Raw genomic sequence first — 20499 nt, forward strand, 5'->3', positions numbered from 1 at the left:
CATATTTTTTCCAATAACAGATAGAGGAATTATCCAACCGTCATGTTTGATGATCCATAATTCTCGAAAGGAATCACTCTAATTATTCTTGGCAAGAAAATAAAATCATCTCATACTAGCCATGTTTATATCAAGATGAAATAATACATTGAAAGATATCAATTTATCTTTCAAACATTATTACTATTGAATAATATCAATTAGCCATCAACTAACTTGAACACTAGCTCAATGGATCCAATTTAACTCAGTTTAACCATAACCTAACTAAACCAATCTCTGATTCATATTTAATCAGTTTAAAACCAACCTAGATCGGTATAATTTGGACTAGATTTAGTTTAATTCAAGTTAAATAAACTTAGATAAGTCAAGTCGATTTGGAATCATCCTAAATTAATTTAAATTGATCAAATCTGATTTAGTTCAATTAATATTTCAGTCCTAATCAAATAAAGCAAGAGTAATGATTAGATTTCACTAGCTTAGTTGGGTCAGCCCTTGTACATTGGTCATTTCTATTTCATATGGCTATGCATCAACCATACCAAGTTGAGCTAGCCCATAGCTCATGGATTGGTTATATGTTTCGGGCATAATTGCTTATGTTGGGTTGGGTTGAGCTAGCATATAGCTTGGAGCTTGACCTATGGATTGGGTCTAGCGTGTTAATTGATTTTGACCCGATTCTAACTAATTCCCTCAATTTCAAATTATGACATGAAATTATAATCAAAATATTTATTCATCAAAATGAGTAATTAATTATTACTCAATTCATTAACATTAAAATTATAATAAAAATATTTATATAAAATATTTATCCATTAGTATTGAGTGGATCGACAAGCTTGAACTTCAAGTTTGATATTTATCTAATAATTTTATTTTATATTTTTTGATCCGATGTATTATTCCATGAATTTCAGTTCTATCAACTAATGCAAAAAAAATTTTAGCAATCCCAGTGCTAATAATAATTGTAAAAACAAAATTATTATTTAAAAAAGTATGTTGAATGAGACTCACTCAAATATAACACTCGAATCAATTGAAATCAAAACATATATTAATGATTAGACTAAAGCGAAGTAAAGGGTCCAAAAATAGTCATCTGACAATGAAAATTTATTTCACACATCAATCATACAAGCAATCGAAATGTCTATTAGGAATTGATTTGAGGTATTACTTAATTTATGTCATTATGTCTGTAAAACTAAGTAAGCAATGACAAAAATTAAAAACAAAAAATTATATAATATTTAAAAAATTAATAATTAAAATATTCATAATATTTAAAAATATTTGACAAAAGTTAAATTTGGAATCAAAACCAAAAAAGGAATGAGGAATCGATCGAGTTTCGGTTTCAACTTCCATAGAACCAAAATTACGTATCTTGGAATAGGAACGACTAGGTTCAAAATCAAGGTTAAGCCTCTCTAATAGGATCTTTTACTTATTTCTCTGTTTATTAGTTTCTTGGTTCTCTTATTTTCTTTTTCAAAACCAACTTGACTTTAAGGTTCAAACCTATAAGATCCAAACCGTTTTGATACAATGCTAAAGATTTTATGGATAGATGGTGGACATCAATAATTATAGAGATAATTGAATTTTATAGAGGAGAAAGAATAAATAAACTAAAACTCTGTATCCAAAGGATTTCATTACTCATATATTTATCGAGGGTATATGACAAAGACATAACTTAATTAAGATTTTTAACCCAAAATTTTACTTAATTATAAAATTTCCGTTAATAAAATTCAAACACGGGAGTTGAAAGGATAGTTTGCGCTAAAATGGGGATGAAAAATGAGATTATCCTGTTCCAGCATCAAATTGGAAATAATGATTGCCGTTCTTATTCTCATTCCCTATCCAAATTAGTATGCATGCACGGAGGGATTTGGCTTCGGCTTACGTGTTTGACCTCAGGCTTACGTGGCAAATGATGAATGGCCGATGTACCACCCAACTTCAAGTAGGGACCGACACAAGTTCCGTATGGACGGATCACCATCTACTACTTGTGCTCCACGCACCGTGACTCGTTTCTCTTACATATTAGCTTAAACTCATTGCGAAAGAGACTTTGTAATTGTAATACGGAATAGTGAACTCTAAGAATCATCTAAATGGAACATTGGCAGTATTCTTAGAGAAATGAAACATTCATGTTTTATTGCTTTTCGAGAGATGAATAAGAAGATTCTCCAAAGAAGGAGAAAGAGAGATAACTACATGTAACACTTGTCTGGCACCAATACGGGACTAGTCCAACAAGTCAACGTTATTCAACATATTTAAATACTACAAGTCACAGACGTATATATAGTATCCTAGTTCGCAAACTAGAACTTTATGGCAGTGACAGCCTTCTGAGCCACCTCAAAAGCTTTGGCCAGCACATCGTTGGGTATCGTCGGCGTTGATCCGAACAGGGTAGTGGAGGCGATCACTGTCCTATTAGGACTCTAGCTATGAGAGTCCTAATTAAAAGAGACATTCATATAATACCTATCTTATCTTATCGATCCCTATTAAAGAGATAAAGATGTTGGCTAGAGTTAGGGTTAGTTGGGAGGTGGGGAGTCTTGTTAGGAGTTTGTTAAAAAGTAGGAATCTTGAGTAGGAGTCCTATTAGGAGTTGAGGTTTAGAAGCCCTATAAATAGTTATGTATTCATCCTCTTTTGATAAGCAATAGGGGCAGTACCACCGTTGATAGCATTAACAGTTTGGGCAGTACCACCGCCCAGAGCACCTGAGAGATCGAGTCCCAAGCGGTGCCATCGCTGGCCTTGGTGGTGCCACTGCCGATCGTAACTTCAAGTGCTGAGTGGGTTGTTCAACTAGCCCAATTCAGTCTTGTTAAGGGCCCAGTTGGCCTGTATCTGAGTTAATGGGATTACCTCCTAATCCTAACTCAATTAATGTACTAACTATGATTACGGCAAGCAATTAGTCCGGTATGTCGATTTTTCTCTCGGCGAGTCTTCCAACGCGCTTCCGGTAAACTCCCAACGAACTCTCATTGATCTTTTGATGAACTCTCGGTGATCTTCCAACGAGCTCTCGGTGAGCTTCAGACGAGCTCTCGGTGATCTTCAGATGAGCTCTCGGTGATCTTCAGACGAGCTCTCGGTGAGCTCCTAGTACATCGTTTGAATCTTTGACTCCGGCCCATCATCTGCTTTACACCTTATCACTATCATAGTTAATCCTATACATTTATCTCAACATATATATTAGGTCAAACAATTTACTAATTAATTTCATCATCAAAATTCGAGATTCAACAATCTCTCCTTTTTTGATAATGACAACCAATTTGTGAAGAGTTAACATTAACTCCCCCTATCTATATGCCATACTTGAGAAGAGGTATTCTTGAATTCAAGCCTTTGAATTCAAGTATCAAACTGATAAGTTATATTCAACATGCATAATATGAAACTTATCATGATTTACCAATTCAGAATATGATACTACGTATCTAGTTTCAAATTTCGAAAGATGATACCAATGTGGAATCTATGCAAGATGATATTGGTATCGATTGTAAGAAGCAAGTTAAGTTCATGATGCCCCATCATAGCATTTTGATATGAAATCAAGCATGATAAAATGTTTACAAGTAATCATGCCATGATACATTTCAAGCCATATTAAATGTACTTCATGCATGATAAAGTAGCCGTATAATTTAAGAGATCACAACATTATCAAAGTGAGCACAAGATTATAACATCAGAGTGAGCACACTAAAAGAGAGGGATTTTATCAACTTCTCCTCCTTTGTCATCAACAAAAAGACATACATAGCTATTCAAGTAGTGGCAAGTTAAAATGCCTAAACAAGGTATTAAGCTATCGATGAATCTGCTGCAACTCAGTTAAAATTTGATCTTGACGTTGTTCAAATCGATCCATTTGAGTCCCTATATTATTGGTAGATGAGGGGTATGCTTGCTCTACTAGAGGTGTTGTCTCAAAGGGACTAGCAGGAGAATATTGATTTCCCCTAAATATAAGTATTTCAGGTTCTGGATCAGGTGGTAGGGGATCAGTCATTCTAGGTAATCTAGTCTATGTCCCATTTCTGAATATACACCTTAATCTTCCTAATAGGTTTTTATTTATGATATTAAATCTATCCAGTTTCATAACTTCTTCATCAGGTGAGATAACTATATCATAAGCATGGATTAGTCTTGTTATTAGGCCACCATATGGAAGCATCATATCCTTTTTCGATAGTTCAATCATATTTTATTGTATCAAAATAATTTTCATGTCCTTTCATAATATAATACATTGTGCCGATTTTTATTTGGTTAACTTCATCATAATGATATTATTTTGGAATTATAATGCTTATTGAAATGTAGTAAATGTTCACAGCTTTTTGGAAGAATAGACAAGTTAGGATTATCAAAGATGGTTTGTAAGGCTTCAGAATAGGTGGTCCCAACTGATGCTTCATTCTATTGTCCTCTAAAATAACAACATCTATTTTTCTCCGCAATTCCTATGGATATATGATGTCCTAAGAGATAAGTTGAGACCCTATCTTGTTCATCCACATGCAAATTATTATAGAACAATCTAATAAATCTAGGATAGATAGCATATTTGAAGAATTGGTAGGATATCTAGATTAGGAAACCATTGAGTGAGTAATTTCATGGGCAATAGCAATGTTATCATGAATGTCTTTGTTAAAAATGAAAACAGCTTGTTCTTAACTTATCAGACTACTAATATATTTTTTAATGATTAACAAGGACTTTGTTATGTAATTTATAAATCACAAAGAGCATTAGATTTGTAATCCTTAATTTTGGTTGGGTTATCTTGTTTATGAATAAATACGAGGGTCATTCTGTCGCAACTACTAGGCAAAGTAGTAGCTTTATAAAATAGATTAAAAACTTTGATGATAGAATTCTTCAAGATGCATCAATAATGTTTGAATATTTTCATTGTAAAGCCATAGGTCTGAGGCTCTTAACTAAACCCATAGAACAAAGGGCATAAAAGACGTCGTTGTAATCAAAATTTTATTATTTCATAAATAGTATCACATCATGGATTTTGTTTTCATAACCAAATAAGCATCATTTTATTAATATACATAAATTATAAATATTTATTAAAATTTATTTATTAATCAAATATAAATAAAAAAAAATATTATAAACTATATTGAAAAATATAGTGTTTTCCACTCAAAAATAAAGTTCAATTGAATCTACTTAGTGGAAAAGGAAGGTCTACTCTTTATTGGAAGTTGGTCTAGTGTTATTTAAAGATTACTTTAATAAATAAAATAAAAAATAAAAAAATTTCAATAATGTTGAGTAGGAATCCTATACATCAATTATAAAATAAATACATATCAAAAAGTCGATCATCCTATTGGTATATATCAAATACCCGAAAAAGTACTCCCTCAATAGCGGGTGAAGAGATTTTATCCTACGAGATATGTTTGTATTCTTCCAACAATTAACGAAAATAAGCCTATATCACATTCCTAATAGCGGGTGGAGTAGTGTCCCTCATTCGCCAAAATAAAGATACATTCTTCTCAATAATAAATGGAGGAATTGTTGAATCGTTATGTTTGATGATATGTTAATTCTCAAAGGAAATCACTCTACTTATTCTTGGCATGAAAATAACATCATCTCATACTAGTCATATCTATATTGGGATAAAATAATATATTGAAACATATCAATTTATCTTTTAAACATCTCGAATAATATCAATTAGTCCTCAACTAACTTGAACCCTAGCTCAAACGGTCCAATTTGACTCAGTTGAACTATAACCTAACTAAACTAGTCTCTAATTCATATTTAATCAGTTTAGTATGAACCTAGATTGATATAATTTGGATTAGATTGATTTCAATTCAAGTTAAACAAACTTGAAAAAGTCAAATCGATTTGGAATCATCATCAGCCCATGTACATTGGTTATTTATATTGTACATGGCTATGCATCAACCATACCAAGTTGAGCCACCCCATAGGTCATGTATTGGTTATGTGTCCTGGGCATAATTGCTTATGTTAGGCAGGGTTAAGCTAGCATAGATCTTGGAGCCTAACCTATGGATTGGCTCTAGTGTGTTAATTGATTTCAACATGATTCTAACTAATTCGCTCAATTCCAAATTATCACATCATCAAATTATAATCAAAATATTTATTTATTAGAATAATTAGTTAAATATTACTCAATTCATTGGCATTAAAATTATAACTAGAAGATTTATTTAAAACATTTATTCATTAGCATTCAATGGATTGACAAGCCCAAACTTCAATGGATGTATTATTCCACAACATTTCAGTTCTATCAACTTACACAAAATAAATTCTAGCAATCCCAGTACTAATAGTAATTGTAAAAATAAAAATTATTATTTGAAAAAGTACGTTGAATGAGACGCACTGTAGTATAACCCTCAAATCTACTGAAATTAGAATATATATTAATGATCGGACTAAAGGGAAGTAAAGAGCCCAACAGATCATCTAATAATGAAAATTTATTTGACACATCAATCATAGAAGCAATCGAAATGTCTATTAGGAATTGATTTAAGGTATTACTTAATTTATGTCATTATGTATGTAAAACTAACTAAGCAATGACAAAAATAAAAAAAATACACAATATTAAAAAAATCAATAACTAAAATATTCATAATATTTAAAAATATTTGACAAAAGCTAGTTTTGGAATCAAAACCAAAAAAAGGAATCAGGAATCAATTCAGTTTCGATTTCATATTTCATAGAACCAAAATTACGGATTTTGGAACAAGAACTACTAGGTCCAAAATCAAGATTAGGCCTATCTAATAGGATGTTTCACTTATTTCTCTCTCTATAAGTTTCTTGGTTCTCTTATTTTCCTTTTAAAAACCTACTTGACTTTAAGGTTCAAACTTATACGATCCAACCCGTTCTGAGACAATGCTAAAAATTTTACCGATAGATAGTGGGCATAAATAATTATAGAGATAATTGAATTTTATAGAGAAGAAAGAATAAATAAACTAAAAACTCTGTATCCAAAGGATTTCATTACTCATATATTTATCGAGGGTATATGACAAAGATATATCTTAATTAAGATTTTTAAACCAAAATTTTACTTAATTATAAAATTTACGTTAATAAAATTCAAACATGGGAGGTGAAAGGATAGCTTGCGCTAAAATGGGGATGAAAAATGAGATTATCCTGTTCCAGCATTACATTAGAAATAATGGTTGCCGTTCTTATTCTCATTCCCTATCCACATTAGTATGCATGCACGGAGGGATTTGGCTTCGGCTTACGTGTTTGACCTCAGGCTTACGTGGCAAATGATGAATGGCTGATGTACCCAACTTCAAGTAGGGACCCACACAAGTTCCGTATCGACGGACCACCATCCACTACTTGTGCTCCACGCACCATGACACGTTTGTAATTGTAATACGGAATAGTGAACTATAAGAATCATATAAATGGAACATTGGCAGTATTCTTAGAGAAATGAAACATTCATGTTTTATTGCTTTTCGAGAGATGAACAAGGAGGAAGAGAGAGAACTAACTACATGTAACACTTGTTTGGCACCAATATGGGACTAGTCCAACAAGTCAACGTTATTCAACATATGTAAATACTACAAGTCAAACACATATATATGGTATCTTAGTTCGCAAACTTGGACTTTATGGCGGTGACAACCTTCTGATCCACCTGAAAAGCTTTGGCCAGCACATCGTCGGGAATCGCCGGCGTCGATCCGAACAGGGTAGTGGAGGCGATCACTACCCCCGGGAGCTGGCTGTCGAAGGTGGTGATGGCGAGCGCCTTCTTCGTTCCGACGTTGTATTGGAAGTGAATGAGGCCCTTGGGCACCACGAACATCTCGCCGGGATTCAAGACCTTGGAGAAGAACTGGTTGTTGGTGCTGACGAACCCCACCAGCAGTCGACCCTCGAGGAGGATGATGAGCTCGGTGGCTCTCGGGTGGCTGTGGGGCGGGTTGACGCCGCCGGGGGCGACATCGACACGGTTCATGGAGACGCCGAGGGTGTTGAGTCCCGCGAAGCTGAGGACGTTCGCAGGGGTCACGCTGGAACCGAAGATGTTGCTGGTGTTGCCCTCGTTGGACAGCCCGGCGAAGAAGAAGTCGTCGGACGTGACGTTGGAGGCAGGCTTGCACGGGAACCCATTGACGACCACGCCAGTAGCTCCGAAGTCGGCGACGCAGGAGTCCTGCAGAGGGTGAGGGTCGGCGCGGGTCGATGCAAGGAGGAGGGTGAAGGAGAGGAAGAGGACAAAGGACTGTGCAGCACACCGCAACTCCATTCTCAGATGGTGGTTTATGTTGATGGTGATGAGAGGAGGGTGATGCATGTATGGTTTGTATATATAGTAAGAATAGATTTGAAGGAGTCATTGTAACTTTTAGCTTGCTTGTCGCAACCAACCTCTTCTGAAATCGACAGAATAATCAGTCATATTGATAAGGTTAATGGAATAGTCATATGATTGATTCATTGCAAAGAATAAGGAATGGGTCTCAATAATGGACTTTCAAGGCTGAACATGAAGCTTAATCTAATGCGTATATTGCTACTATCAACCAAGTCATAGCTATCTTTCCTTGGTGTTGGGGTGTAACTTTACTATATTATTTCCTCTGTTGATTGTATACCATCACGCGTTTATATGTAATATAGTATACAATGTTCATAGTATTATCAGTTCCCCAGTGCAATTAAACTAGGAGTCTTAATCTGAAAACGATTATGATAAGTCCTATCCTATTAAGGACAGGACTTGTGTACACCCCAAGTCTGATATGTATAATAGCAGCAAGGGATTCTGATCAGGTTTGTTTTATTAAAATATTTCGAGTTCTTTTTTTTATGTTTGACTTTCTCTGTCTTTTTTTTATTTTAATTTTGTGATATACATGATATTTTTTATTAGTGATGTTAAGTAGAAGCATAGGCATCGCCATATGATCTTTGTTGCCTGTCTCCATTTAAGAAGATCATTATTTGATATGCAGCATAAAGATGAAAACTTGTTTCGAAATCAATATTTATAAGAGATTTTGAAGGAGGTTCTTATATAGTCAAAGCCATGAAAGAAATGTTGGAGAGGAAGAAGTTCTATACACTTTCAAAATTAAAAATAATTATACAGATCCATAATTAAAAAATATATCAGAATATCAATGTAAGATTAACACGATTCAATATATCTATAGAAAAATAAAATCTAATGAGACCAATAAGTATGCATGGTGATTTAAAGTAATGATGATTTTTGGGTAATTTATAGTTTATTGAGCTTGATGATTTATATGATTTTTGTATTGCTTTTCGATTATAAATAATGAAGTATGACCTTTGTATGAAAGCCTTGAACATGAAATCAATCACAAAATTTAGAACTAAAAGAACTTGAGCTATTTTAATCTTCTTGAAATCTATCTACGTTGCTTTCATTGAATTTTTTGAAAGTGATTTTGATGATGATTTTGGATTCCTTTTCGTATGATTTATTTTAATAATGAGATTATCTATCCAATCGAGTCATTTATCGATGTCGTGACTTGAGATGTATTTTATATAAAATATTTTTTCTTGATTCACGTATGATTTACTTGTCTAAGAGAAGATTTATCTAAATGAATCTAGATTCTTGACATTAATAATTTGAGATTTATTTGAATCAGGATATCTTATTTGATCTCCTATGATTTTAGTCGTTATTTACTAAAAAAGAGATTTGTCAAGATAAATCATTCACGAATTAATTTTTCATATTAACATCCTTCATGTCATGATTTTTATATGACTTCTTTGTAATTATGATTTGTATATCTCATAATATAATTGAATCATTAATGAAAAAAAGGAGAGATTAATGAATCTATCTATGTCTTTTTTTTGAATTTCTTGAAAATGATTTTAATTTGATGATTTGAATTTGATTGAGCTTTATCTTGATTTTTTGAGATTTATAACTTGAGATTTCTTATGCATGAATCAAGATATTATATCATTTAATCTCCTATGTTTCTTTTTTCTATTTATAAAAGAAGAGATTTGTTGAAATAAATCATGTCTTGTGGTTCATGATTTGATATTAATATATTTCATGTCATGATTTATTATTGATATTCCTTTGTATTCATAAATTGTATATCTCATCACAAAATTATTTTTTTTTTATGATGACTTGAACATTTACATCATTATGTTCTTCCCTTCTTCTTTCTTGTTTACAATGACAAAATGGGGAAAGAAAATAGCTAGCATATCAAGATAACTAAATTTGTTATCTTGAATGATAAACTTAGACATGTTAGATCTCTCAAATGTATAAATTCTTCTTATACATTTTTTGGATTATGATCTTGATTTCTCGATTTTTAGACTTGAATCTTCTTTTTGAATCAAGATCGTTTCCCTATCATTCCTTCTATATACAAAAGAAGAGATGTCAAAAATCATGATTTGATCTTTTATTTTTTATGATTGGAATAATGATTGGAATATTGATGTAAATTTGTTATTTATCTTTGTCATGTTTTGAAAATTATTGTAAAGGAAAAAAGAATTACAAAATTGTATTCTTTCCTTTTTTTTTGACAATGACAAAGGGGGCAATAAAATATGCTAGCTTACATGATGATATATGCAAGAAGAAGCTAAAACTTATTAGTTTGCATATTGTAAAGAGAGCAAAACTTGCTAGCTTGCTCATATCAAAAGAGAAGTAAGAAGTGCTAGCAAATCTCAAGAGTAGCAATGTTGCTAAGCTACACATTTCAAAAAGATACAAAAACATACTATCTTGTACATTTCAAAAATTACTAGCTCAAGATACAAAATTTGGAAACTTTCCTATTGCAAAAAGAAGAGAAACTCACTAGCTTGAATGTTCTAAAGTGATGAAAATTTTGCTAAATAGCTAAGCATTCATATCTCTAAAACTTTTGTACTTCTCCTTTTTTGTTGATGACAAAGGGAGAGAAGATATGATGATATGAGAATCATATATGGTAGGATGTAATATACTTTGATATTTTTAATGACATGATAATTTGAAATATTTATTATGTTGTATGCAATATTATGATTGGTTCTTTCAATATTCATGAAGCATGCAATGATCAAATATTCATGATTAAATTTGCTTTGACTTGAATTCAACTTGAATTCAAGGTTGTATCAATACGGCATATTCATAGGGGGAATTTAGTTTAAACTCCGTCATCAATTGGTTATCATCATAAAAAAGGGGGAGATTGTTGAATCTCAGATTTTGATGATGAAATTAATTGATGTGTTTGTTATCTAGTGTGCGTTTAAGTGACGTAGGAAGCTTCGATCAGAGAGAGATAATTAAATGCAAGAAGAATCATGTTGGGCCGGAATGGAACATGTTAGAAGATTGAATGAGTCGGAGGATCGGTCGACATATTGACAGAAGGCTTTGGGCCAAGAAGAGTAAAAATTACGTTAAGGAAATTAAAGTTACAGAGATCAACTAGCCGATTAGGCAATAGGTGCAAGAGAGGACGATGCGCTAAAGAATCGAACGAGACGTCGATGAATCAATAACATACTGGACAATATTTGATTTGTTTTGTAATAATTGTCTAGATCGAAGTAGGTTTTTGGTGTAATTGGGTTGAAATTGAGCCAACACAATTAGGGACTAATTGGGCCTAAGTTTGGGTAGTGTTAGGCTAAGTAAAAGGCCCAAATAATGACCTAATAGGTGAAACTATCGTGGCACAATCTCCGAGACTATGTCAGGCAGTGGTACCATCAGTTTGGGTGGTGGTATTGCTAGACACAATCTTTGAGAGACTGTCATGCGGTGGTACCGCCAGATTGGGTGGTGGTATCGTCTAGTGTCAGTTTTGCAGGCAGTGGTACCGCTAGTACCCCAAAACCCAAGGATGAGGCTCTTTTAGGCTCTAAGTTTGAATCCACTTGAGGCCTATAAATACCCCCCTCATCCCTGGTTAACATACATAAGCACAGAGAACTTAAAAGTGATAAAACGCTATAGCAATCACTTGAGAAATCCCCTCCTCTAGTCCAAAAGTTCAGAATTCTATTTAGGAAGGAGTGAGTGCTTGTAAAAGGTTGTCTCCTAAACCTGTGAAGAGGAGAAGAAGGGTATAAAAGGATAGTTGATCTTCGCCCATTAAAGGAAGATCGTTAGTAGATGCCGATGGCCTCGATGGAAGAGGAATCATTAGTGGATGTAGGTCACGACGACCGAACAATTATAAAATTTGGTTTGCATTTCTGCTTTGCTATTTATATTTATTGCAAATTATAAAATTTAGTGGATGTAGGAAGATCTTTTATTTTTGATGATTGGTATAATGATTGGAATATTGATGTAAATTTGTTATTTATCTTTGTCATGTTTTGAAAATTATTGTAAAAGAAAAAAGAATTACAAAATTATATTCTTTCCTTCTTTTTGACAATGACAAAGGGGGCAATAAAATATGCTAGCTTACATGATGATATATGCAAGAAGAAGCTAAAACTTATTAGTTTGCATATCGTAAAGAAAGCAAAACTTGCTAGCTTGCTCATCTCAAAAGAGAAGTAAGAAGTGCTATCTTGCAAATCTCAAGAGAAGCAATATTGCTAAGCTACACATTTCAAAAAGATACAAAAACATACTATCTTGTACATTTCAAAAATTACTAGCTCAAGATACAAAATTTGGAAACTTGTCTATTGCAAAAAGAAGAGAAACTCACTAGCTTGAATGTTTTAAAGTGATGAAAATTTTGCTAAATAGCTAAGCCTTCATGTCTCTAAAACTTGATAGTTGCACTTCTCCTTTTTGTTGATGATAAAGGGAGAGAAGATATGATGATATGAGAATCATACATGGTAGGATGTAATATACTTTGATATTTTTGATGCCATGATGATTTGAAATATTTATTATGTTGCATGCAATATTATGATTGGTTTTTCAATATTCATGAAGCATGCAATGATCAAATATTCATGATTAAATTTGCTTTGACTTGAATTCAACTTGAATTCAAGGTTGTATCAATACGGCATATTCATAGGGGGAATTTAGTTTAAACTCCGTCATCAATTGGTTATCATCATAAAAAAGGAGGAGATTGTTGAATCTCATATTTTGATGATGAAATTAATTGATGTGTTTGTTATCTAGTGTGCATTTAAGAGACGCGGGAAGCTTCGATCAGGGAGAGATAATTAAATGCAGGAAAAATCATGTTGGGCCGGAATAGAACATGTCAGAAGATTGAATATCGAGTCGGAGGATCGGTCGACGTATCGACAGAAAGCTTTGGGCCAAGAAGAGTAAAAATTACGCTAAGGAAATTAAAGTTGCAGAGATCAACTAGCCGATTAGGCAATAAGCACAAGAGAGGATGATGCACTAAAGAATCGGACGAGACGTCGATGAATCAATGACATACTGGACAATATTTGATTAGTTTTGTAATAATTGTCTAGATCAAAGTATGTTTTAGGTGTAATTGTGTTGAAATTGAGCCAATACAATTAGGGGCTAATTGGGCCTAAGTTTGGGTTATGTTGGGCTAAGTAAAAGGCCCAAATAATGACCCAATAGGTGAAACTGTCATGGCACAATCTCCAAGACTATGTCAGGCAGTGGTATCGTCAGTTTGGGTGATGGTGTTGCCTAGACACAGTCTTTGAGAGACTGTCAAGCGGTGGTACTGCCAGATTGGGTGGTGGTACTGTCTAGTGTCAATTTTGCAGGCGGTGGTACGGCTAGTACCCCGAAAACCAAGGATGAGGCTCTTTTAGGCTCCAAGTTTGAATCCACTTGAGGCCTATAAATACCCCCCTCATCCCTGGTTAACATATATAAGCACAGAGAACTTAAAAGTGAGAAAACGCTATAGCAATCACTTGAGAAATCCCCTCCTCTAGTCCTAAAGTTTAGAATTCTATTTAGGGAGGAGTGAGTGCTTATAAAAGTTTGTCTCCTAAACCTGTGAAGAGGAGAAGATGAGTGTAAAAGAATAGTTGATCTTTGCTCATTGAAAAAAGATCGTTAGTAGATGCCGATGGCCTCGACGGAAGAGGAATCAGGAGTGGATGTAGGTCACGACGATCGAACAATTATAAAATTTGGTTTGCATTTCTGCTTTGCTATTTATATTTATTACAAATTGTTATAATTCCTCATTACTTTAACTACGCACTCTTTCAAATGTGTTTCACACTCTTACAAATGTGTTTCAAGTATCTTTTCCAAAATCAGTTTTAATCGAATGAAAGATTTTTGAACCGACATAATTTTATCCGCTGCACTAATTCACCCCCCCTCTTAGTGTCGACTCGATCCTAACAAATCATGTATAAGATTTTAATATTATCATGATTACAAGCTAGCAATTCTCAGTGATGTTCAAGATAACAAGTTCTTTCTTCTCTTTTGAGAAGTGCAAGCTAGCAATTTTGCTTCCTAGCAAGTTTTTTTTTTTATTATAATTTGTAAGCTAGCAAATTTAGCAAGTTTTACATCGTTTTAGAACATGCAAGTGAACAAATTTTACATCCCCTTTGTGACTGTCAAATAGTAGGGAAGAATACAATGTTGTAATTTTTTTCCTTTTACATCAATTTTCAAATCATGACAAAGATAAAGTATCATTTTTAATTCAATATATTTGTGCATCATTATAGTTTCAAATTAAAACATGCACAATTTCAAAACCTTATATTTCATCTTTACTTCATGCGTAATACCAAAAATAAATCAATTCACTATGAGCATATCATACATAAAACTCAAGCATTCATGATACATCATTTTTGGTATAACATTCATGATGCTAAAACATTAAAATTTTTAAGCATTTATATTTTATGCATTAAATCAATATTTTGATCATAATACCAAACATTCATCATTTCTCCTACTAAAGCATTCATGAGACCAAACATTAAATTAACATTTTTAAGCATTTATCACTTCATGATTTTTAGTACCAAATATTCATCATTTATTTTCTCCCACTTTGTCATAGGCAAAAAGGAGAATCATTCAACAATACAAGTGTTTGAAAGCATGTCAAGTAAGTTTTACACCAATTTATCCAAGCTAGCTTTTCTTGAGATGTGCACGCTAGCAATTCTTTCACTCCTTTTATCATAGGCAAAAAGAGGAGAATAACACAAAGGTATAAATATTCAATTCATCACATGGAAGATATCAAAAAAAATTTGGTGATGAGATATACTTCATGAATACAAGGAATTATACAAAGAAAAATCATATCATGTAAGATGAGATCATGTAAATACTAAAAGATATATTTTATTTTGATAAATCTCCTCTTAAATAATCAAAAGAAAATCTTAGGAGATCAAATACTAAAAGATCTTCAAAAGAAATTTTAAGTCATGAATTTTGAAAAAGATATTCTCTTTAGTAAACAACAAAAGAATTGTAAGAGAATAAATAATAAATGATCTCGATTCATACATAAGAATTCTCAAGATTCATATAGAAAATATCCTCTTAAGAAAATACCAAGAGAAATCATAAGAGGACAATTAAAAAAAAATCTCGATTCATAATAAATCTCAGTTTATAGATATCAAGTGAAAGAATTAAGATTCGTTTGGATGAATCTCTTCTTTAGCGAAAGTTGGATGAATCTCTTCTTTAGCGAAAGAAAAAATCTTGATTCATAGAAAACTTTCAAGTTGTAGTCAAAAAAGCAATTTAGATAATTTTTCTCTTTAGTAAATGTAGCAAATGTAGTTTTTTTTCTTTTGCAAATTTAGATAGATATCAAGTTGTAGTCAAAAGAATCAACCACAAAACAATTTTGTTGTTGCAAAAAGAGACATAAGAGATCAAATGAGAGATCTTGATTAATATAAGAAAAATCCCAAGTTATAATTTCGAGAAATCAAAATCATGATATAGATAAAATTCATTCAAATTCATAATCATCAAAATCATTTTCATAATTCAAGAGATTCAAAATATAAATAGATTCGTCACTAAGGATCTCTAAGACGAAAACACGATTAGATAGAGATTTTTTCAAAAAACATGCATTCTCATCTTTTTGTTTCAATTTAAGTGATTTGATTTCCTACAAGTATGCCTTTGTCTTTTATGACAAATAAAAATATATATTATTGTTTAAAACCGAAAGACAAAGATAATATTCATCACAAAAATCACCAAGGCTTCAAATTATCATGCATAATTAAATTATTAAGCATGGTACTAAAACTTTCAACATTTTTATTATGTCTTACATCATTATGCATCATTAAATCATCAAACATAATTTCATTAAACATAAAGCATTTTTAATCAAATACAAAATCATTTTGTTTGTAATGCATTTTTCTTTTTAAATGAATCTAACTTTTCATGCTTAGTGCTAGGAGTTAACATGCAATTTTCATGCTCAAATTTTTATTTTTATATATATTATTTTTCTAAACTAATTTAAAAGTAACACATGAAATACATCAAGTTATTTCAAAATAAGGTAAATACATTTTGGGTGAGTTACATACCTCATTGTGAAAGGCCACCTCGTCTTTGTTGGTTTGCTCCTCATCTTTGGATGCGCTCAATTCGTCCTTGAGTGCTTCCTTCTTCTTTGGTAATTTCTTCTTCAGTTTTATATATTCATCTTTGGAGTGCCCTGGTTTCTTGCGTTCATAGCAAGTAGTTGTGTTCTTTTTAAGTTTGTTTTTATTCTTTGATTCTTATTTCATGAACTTTTTAAGCTTTATTGTTAAGAGTTCAAAGTTATCATCTATTGAGCTTTCGCTCGAGTGGTCTTCCTGAGTTCTAAGTGTCAAATCTTTCCTGTTCTTTGGAAGGTTATTCTCAAGTTCATCATATTCATCATATGCCTTGTACGTCATTTCATATATCATCAATGAACTAATAAGTTCTTCTAGTGAAAAAATATTTATGTTTTTTTATTCTTGTATTGTCGTTACTTTCGAATCCAAATTTTTAGAAAGAGATCGTAAAACTTTATTAATAAGTTCAAAATTCGAAAAATATTTGTCAAGAACTTTTAAACCATTAATGACATTCGTAAAATGGGTGTACATGTCTCGAATGGTTTTGCTTGGTTTCATATAAGACAATGCAAAATCATACATCAAAAGATTTATCATGAAAAATGAGATTTTTTTTGTTTATTCAAGGAACGGGTGATCAATCAATCTGATTAGTCCACTTGAAATTTTTTCAATACCATCTCGATATTGCACGGGTTAGAAAAAGAGAAATTCAATCTGATTGTTCTCACCCTATCCAAGTCTACTATCATACTTCATGATAAGGTATATTTTGGGTTCGAGCCATGTCACAATCAACACCACGCCATGCCACCGCCAAGTCAGCAAGAGGAGTACTCCCACGCGCTGAGCTAGAATCCATACCAAGGCATTCCTCGATACGTCCCATCCCGAAAAGCTCGGGATGGTGCCGTATGGCGTCGTTCCGTGCGTCCCGGGACGGCGGCTACACAAAGGTACCATCTCGCCCCTCGAGGAACAACTACCATGCCAAACCCGCATACGGCCGACCCTCGTACAGTAGTATAAAAACTCCTGGCCGGCATCTGGCCAAGAGAGAGGCAAAAACAAATAAAACCAACTAAGCACTGACTTACTCGTTGAGGGGCCAAAGTCGGTAGCCATCCGACGAGGGCCTTCTATGCAGGAGAGCGGCCACCCCAAGCCATGACCATCTCAACCGAGAGTCGCCAACTAGCATCCCGACCAAGAGACGCCAGTTAACATTCTGGCGCTAGCACCCCGTCCTGAGGGCATGACCAACCTCGGCAACCAGCTCAGCCGATCGAAGACTCCCAACATCGACCCGTGGACTAAGCCATGCTGACTCATCAGTCACGGTGCATCAGTTCACCAACATTTTTGGTGCTAGAAGGAGGGCCATATCGTAGGAGCACCCCGCAGGATTTCCCCCTGAGGGAGAACCACTGACCGACCACCCCCTTCCGGACTCGGGGATCAACCCCTCCCTGTCCTCAGAGATGGGGGGATCCTAGCCACAATGTTGAATCACTACTGGCACCTGTTTAATGATCTAGGGCTCTCTCCCCCCGGATATACCACAGGACCCTCGGTCGTTTCACCCGAAGCATTCCTTGGCTTGGGCAAGCAAGTACAAGCCTTGGTGGGAATGATGCAGACAATCATCCCGCTCATGCCATAGATTGTGCAACTAGCGGCTCCCGCGACTGACCTGACGCAGCAAAAGCCGAGCAGGGAGCAATTCAGGATGGGAGAAACCCAAGAGGCCTACCTTAGTAGGGCACACCCGCACCTTGCTGGATCGCTCCGCCCCACTCTGAGCCTGATACCATATCATCGGACTTAGCAGATGACTCATTCAAGATCCAACTGTCCATGGTCAACCGGTGCCTGGATGAGTTCCATCGCGAATTCTAGAAGTCACGGGGCGAGATGGGTGAAGGCAGCTTGGGTGAATCCGACTTTACTCAAGAAATACAGGACAAGCCTGTACCGCTCAACTTCAGGCTACCGGCATTGGAAACGTACGACAGTGGCTCCAACCCCGTAGAGCATGTCGCCGCGTTTCGAGCTCAGATGGCCCTTTATAGCACCTCTGACGCCCTGATATGTCGGGCATTCTCGACCACCTTCATAGGACTGACACGAGAATGGTTCAACCGACTGTGCTTGTTCTCAGTCTCATCCTTTGATCAGCTCGCAAGGGAGTTCGAGCAAAACTTCCTGGCCAGCGTGCGACCCAAGCCTTTCATCGCCACCCTGCTCGCGTTATCCCAACGTGAGGATGAATTGCTCTCCTAGTTCGTGGCACGCTTTGCCATTGAAATCCGGGGATTCCCGGACACTCACTCTTCTTTGATCATGCAGGCATTCCTGATGGGCTTCAGGCCCTTGAGGTTCTTCTGGTCGTTGATTGAGAAGCCGCCTGTAACCATCCCCGAGATGCTACAATGCGCTAACCAGTACATCGCCGCTAAAGCCCTAATGGCAGGGAGGAGTGAGGACAACAAGAGGCCGAGGACGGAGCAGGCCCGAGGAGCGACTTCGATGCCACCAACGCAACCTCACAGGAGGCCCGATCAGCCCGAGCTGTTACTCCAAAGGTCCCCGCCTTTGCCTCTGAATACATTCTGTACTGAAATCTTTCTCCAGATCAGGGAGAAGGGTCTCTTATGCCAACCCAATCCCCTGAAGGCCACTCATAAGGACTACTCTAAATATTGCATGTTCCATCAGGACTACAGCCATGACACGGAAGACTATCGCGACCTCCAAAATCAAATTGAGGAACTAATCCGAAGAAGTCACCTTAGGCGCTACCTCAAGGAACTAGGGGAAGCAACTCCACGCCCCAGGGGCCCTGTCGAGAGGCAGATTGATATCATTATCGGTGGACCAACTACTGGCGGCAATAGCTCAATGGCAAGGAAGGCCTACGCCCACGACACAATGGAAAAATGCCCCCGACCCAAGTTCGAGCCCGAAATCACCTTCGGGACCGAGGAGGTCGAGCGATCCCACCACGACGATGCTTTGGTGATCTCCATCAGGATCGCCAACGCTCGGGTCAAAAGGGTAATGGTCAACACTGGGAGCTCCACCGATGTGCTATACCTCGACACCTTCAAGAAGCTCAGCTTAACTAATGAGGATTTCACCCCCATGAACTCGGAGCTCACCGGATTCATCGGAGATTCCATCTCCCCACTTGGGACCACCACCCTCCCTTTCACCATTGGGGAAGAGCCAAGAGCCAAGACGATAATGGCTACCTTCACGATAGTCGACCTACGCTCAACCTACAACATCATCCTCGGCCGCCCGACCCTCAACAAGCTGAAAGCAGTAGTTTCCACCTACCACCGGACCATCAAATTTCCAACTTTGGCAAGGGTTGGGGAATCCCGAAGTGATACGAGAGAATCAAGGCAGTGCTACCTTACGGCGGTTACTCTCCTGGAGAGGTCACGCCCCCATCAAGCCCCAGATCCCTGTGAAGAATGCATGATACCAACGCACTTGAAGCCCCCTGAGTAACTCACCGAAGTACCTCTAAAGAGGAACCGATCTGATTTGACCATGAAAATCGGGACGACGCTCCCCGAAGCAAAACAGCTTCAGCTCATCGATTTCCTAAAGGAAAATGCCGATGTGTTTGCATGGTCCTCCAAGGAGATGCCCAGAATCGACCTAGGGGTGACCCAGCACCACCTCCACATCCACCTTGAGGCTTGGCTTGTGAAGCAAAAGCTAAGGAAGTTCTCTCCCGACCGACAGAAGGCGATTAGCGATGAGGTCGATTACCTTAAAGAGGTAGGATTTATAACCGAGGTGAAATACCCCCGGCAGTTG

At 35.7% G+C, this 20499-nt stretch overlaps 2 protein-coding genes across 2 annotated transcripts; one reads left to right on the plus strand and one right to left on the minus strand.

Moving 5' to 3' along the window:
* Positions 1–7665: 7665 nt before the first annotated feature.
* Positions 7666–8430, minus strand: LOC135672484 (germin-like protein 3-8). Its single transcript, XM_065180961.1, has one exon. The coding sequence runs from the start codon at positions 8393–8395 to the stop codon at positions 7733–7735; it is 663 nt and encodes a 220-aa protein (XP_065037033.1). The 5' UTR covers positions 8396–8430; the 3' UTR covers positions 7666–7732.
* A 10593-nt stretch (positions 8431–19023) lies between these two features.
* On the plus strand, positions 19024–20184 carry LOC103981901 (uncharacterized). Its single transcript, XM_009398659.1, has one exon. It carries the CDS (start codon positions 19024–19026, stop codon positions 20182–20184), a length of 1161 nt encoding a protein of 386 aa, XP_009396934.1.
* Positions 20185–20499: the final 315 nt, after the last annotated feature.

The sequence above is a fragment of the Musa acuminata genome, chromosome BXJ1-4 (genome assembly GCF_036884655.1).
Source record: "Musa acuminata AAA Group cultivar baxijiao chromosome BXJ1-4, Cavendish_Baxijiao_AAA, whole genome shotgun sequence".
Classification (NCBI taxonomy): Eukaryota; Viridiplantae; Streptophyta; class Magnoliopsida; order Zingiberales; family Musaceae; genus Musa; species Musa acuminata.

Coding starts and splice junctions, on each gene's coding strand:
- LOC135672484 (XM_065180961.1), bottom strand. CDS start 8,395: ATGGAGTTGCGGTGTGCTGCACAGTCCTTTGTCCTCTTCCTCTCCTTC.
- LOC103981901 (XM_009398659.1), top strand. CDS start 19,024: ATGGGCTTCAGGCCCTTGAGGTTCTTCTGGTCGTTGATTGAGAAGCCG.